This window comes from Crinia signifera, chromosome 11, assembly GCF_055691185.1.
Source record: "Crinia signifera chromosome 11, ASM5569118v1, whole genome shotgun sequence".
NCBI lineage: Eukaryota > Metazoa > Chordata > Amphibia > Anura > Myobatrachidae > Crinia > Crinia signifera.
In genome coordinates, this window is record NC_139227.1 from 98,389,474 (window position 1) to 98,393,166 (window position 3,693).

General features: G+C 44.6%; 1 protein-coding gene across 1 annotated transcript; it reads right to left on the reverse strand.

Moving 5' to 3' along the window:
- Nucleotides 1-255: 255 nt before the first annotated feature.
- Nucleotides 256-3,405, reverse strand: RAG1 (recombination activating 1). The gene has a single exon (XM_083163788.1). It carries the CDS (start codon nucleotides 3,403-3,405, stop codon nucleotides 256-258), a length of 3,150 nt encoding a protein of 1,049 aa, XP_083019914.1.
- Nucleotides 3,406-3,693: the final 288 nt, after the last annotated feature.

Sequence of the window (3,693 nt, forward strand, 5' to 3'; positions counted from 1 at the left end):
AACAATTAGCATTTTCTATACAAATTGATACATTTGCTTTTCAGAGACTATTCATACAGATCTCATTGTAATCGTTTGTTCTCCATTCCACAACACTAGATAGCTGCATCTTTGTGCCCTCATAAACCTGTACCGATCATCATACTCCTTGTACAACTGGGAGTTTGCTTTTTATCCGAACATCGGTTGGGTGCTAGATGTTGGATGCTGAGGAATTCCAACTGGATTCAATGCATAGAATTCAAAACCGTGGACTCAGAATTCCATTGATTCTAAAGAGTCTATTGGACATGATAGTCTTTCATCTTGCTCCGGATATGATTCTAGATCTAGAGGGATTCCTTGGTTCTTCAAGTACATATGGGCATTCATAAACTTCTGGAGGTATTTAGATGTGTAAAGCCAGTGATGTTTCAACACGTCTTCCATTTCATAGAATTTAGACTGCCTGGCGTTCATCTTACGGAAACGCCGGAATAATTTGTTACCAGACTCATTGCCCTCACTGGCCCAAGCCCCAATAGAACCGTCACGTTCGATGATCTCCGGAACATGAGCTAGAGTCTTGTGGAAGTAATTGGTTATTTTGCCCTCATACCTATACTTAAACTTGGTGGAGAGCAGCTCTGCAAAGCGCTGAGAGTGGTAACTGTATTGGCAGAGCAGCTCTGGGCATTCTTTGGCTGGGCAAGAAGAGCGCCATACCGGTTTCATTTTGAGATACATGTCCATAAGCTCTTTGACAGCGACTTTCCTTTCCTCGCAATGTATCAGTTCGCAGACTGCCTCCGCTGTTTCCTTGGTCATGAGTTTCCGAGCAAAGTTTCCATTCATTCTCATAATGGGCTTAAGGTTCATTTTTTTCCGTAGGTGTTTATCTAGTGTCACTTGCCATTTCTTTCTCTCTTCTTTGGTGGCATGGGGATTTTTGTAGACTTCGCCAATTTCTAACTGGAATATCCTGTAGAACTCGGCGGCATTTCCAATGTCACAGTGCAAAGCATCAATGGATGGGATGGTTTCAATGAATGCCTTTGCGGAAACTCCTTTCACTCTGTCTCGAAGCTCATCGGCAGACTCATTGTAGGGATTAGCTCTCCAAGTCTCATAGCGCTGTAAGTTCTCATTGTGGCTTCTAGTGATGGAATGGAACACCAGGTTCTGAGAAGCTTCCAGGCGGGTGGCATCACAGAGGGTACAAATAAAGACTGAGCCTGAGGCCTCGAGGCCTTCCACTTCCCGCACCAGCTTTTCATCATACCCTGTGCCGCGGAATATAAATTTGAAATTTCTGAGTATCCCCCCGATCTCAAGCATGAGGTCACTGGACTTCATGGCCTCTCTCTCCGCTATCAAAGGGCTAAGGATGGCTGTCAGAGTTTCGTGATCTGATTCATCAGCGAGCATTAGGCACAGAGGTTTACAACAAAGTTCAGAGTTTGGTTTGCTCTCTTCAAAAATCCGAATTGTTCCATTGTTGTTGTTGGGAACACCAATGGTCATGATAGTAAATGAGAAGCGGACTGCCTTCTCAGGCACTGCCGGGCCACAACCATGTTTCTCACTAACGTCTCCCATTCCATCACAGGATTCTTTTACCACCACAGTAAAAGGACCAGTCATATATTCTTCTAAGTCTTGAGATTTTAAACCTTCAAGGATGTCCTCTTCCATATCTTTCAAAGCTGAAACCAAAGCTACATCATATCTAAACCTTTTGGAGATAGTTTCCACAGGATATTCATCCACAGAGTGGTTCAATCCTGAAAGGCCATCAATTATCCCAACATCTGTGTTGGAAGAAACGTTCTTCAAAGGTGGTTTCCATTCAAAAGAATGATACCCTGGCAGCAGGGCTTTCTCCGCATTTCTCAGGGCATGGAGAGGCTGAAAGATCTGGCGCCTAGTGGTGGCTTTGACTGTCCTGTACATTTTGTGGTACTGGCTGCAGCTCAGAAAGGTGTTTACTCGTATTGCAAGGCAAACGGCAGATGGGAGACCTGCTCCTCGTCCTTCCATGATGGCCTCTAACTCATCCGCCTGACGGTGCTCATTTCCTGCTCTTAGAGCCAGCAGAAACAGGGTCAAGCAAACTGATTTAACATCACCGCCTTCTTCTTTGTCACAAAAAGCTTTCACTTGCATCTTTAGATCTCGGAGCCGGTGCTTTTGGGCTCTCCTTGTCAGAGAGAGCAAATGCTGCCTGGGTCGTCCACCTTTGTTGATATGAGCATAGGCCTCTTTGCCCTTGATCTCTTTGTGTTTTGAGATGTGCTGAGAATATTTTCCCAAGGAGATTTCCTCATCACATCCAGTGACACTGCATTTTAACAGTAAGGAATTAAGAATATTAAGGTAGGACTTCACGGGCGTTGTCAGGTCAGTGGGGAAACAGGTGTACCTACAGGCCGGGCAGTAGCACCCCATGATCTTTATGTATTTAAGAATGCAAATTCTGCAGAATAGGTGTTTGCAAACTGTTTGCACCGGATCAGATAGTATGTGTTCGCACACCTGGCAAGTGACTGATTTGGTAAAGTCAGAAGGATAGTCAACGACAAGTAGACTTGTATCTAGGTGGATTTTCTTGCAGCTAGCCTTTATCTGGGTTATGGTCTTATTCATCTTCCAAGAGTTCTTTCCACCGTTGTTCTTTTTTCCATGCTCAACATTCAATTTTCGTTTTTTGGCTTGGTGGGAGTTTTGTTGGAACGCTCCCTTCCGCTTACCCCAGTTCTTGGAGGTATTACAAATATCACATGTAGCGGAATGAGGCACCCACTCCACCGCTTTGTTACGGGGGAAGTAAACCTCGCTGGAGTTGTTGCTAAATTTCTGATGCATGATGCTCCAGCAGTTATGGCAAAACTGAGTTGGGTGAGTTGTGTCCAGGTCACCCCTCACATCAGTCTTAAAAACCTTTGAGATGAGGTCAGGCCAGGAGGTGGCTTTCTTCTCCTTCCGCCTTAAGACTTCTTGAGTGTCGTTGTCCACAGGTCCATGGACTGGGTAGCTTCTGCCCTGTTGGTCCATCTTGAAGGAGGCCGCACAAATACGGCACAGGTGTTGCAAGATGGCTGTGTGGGCCTCTCTTCCCATTCTCTTCAGTTCTGCCTCATTGTTGTCAATGATGCATTCATCCTGACCCTTGCCATCTACATGTGACGATGATGATGGTGATGAAGACTCCAAGCTTTTTCCATGTGAAGTAACATCAAAGTATGGAGATTTCTCCTGTGAACTGGTGCATGACACCCCGCTGTCATCAGGCTGCTCTTGGGATGGTGTCCTCTCCAATGATTTCACTCGGAACAGCTTAAACTTCCATTCTGAGAACTTAGCATAGGGAGGTTGTACTCCATTTGACACCAGGTTGTGGGTTGAGCTGACCCCAGGCACCTCCATGTCCAACAAAGCTAGAAAAAAAAATAGAAAAAGAAATTGATATTAAATATTGCTCTTACAATTCACGTATAAATCACAATCATTATCCCGGCTGGTATTACGTCCTCTCGGGCTCCTATCCCTGTATAAGGGTTCTTATACTTCTTAATACTCTTGTACCTTTTGTGTGGCTAAATCATATCAATTATTGAAAAGTATGTGATAGCTAGTTAGGAAAATTAGTCTGCAGGTCGTTTTGGAAATGAGGCATTGTCCATATCATTAACCCCTTTGCTGCAGATGAGAAAA

What these genes read in the sequence shown, in the direction of transcription:
- RAG1 (XM_083163788.1), bottom strand. Translation starts at nt 3,405, where the DNA reads ATGGAGGTGCCTGGGGTCAGCTCAACCCACAACCTGGTGTCAAATGGA.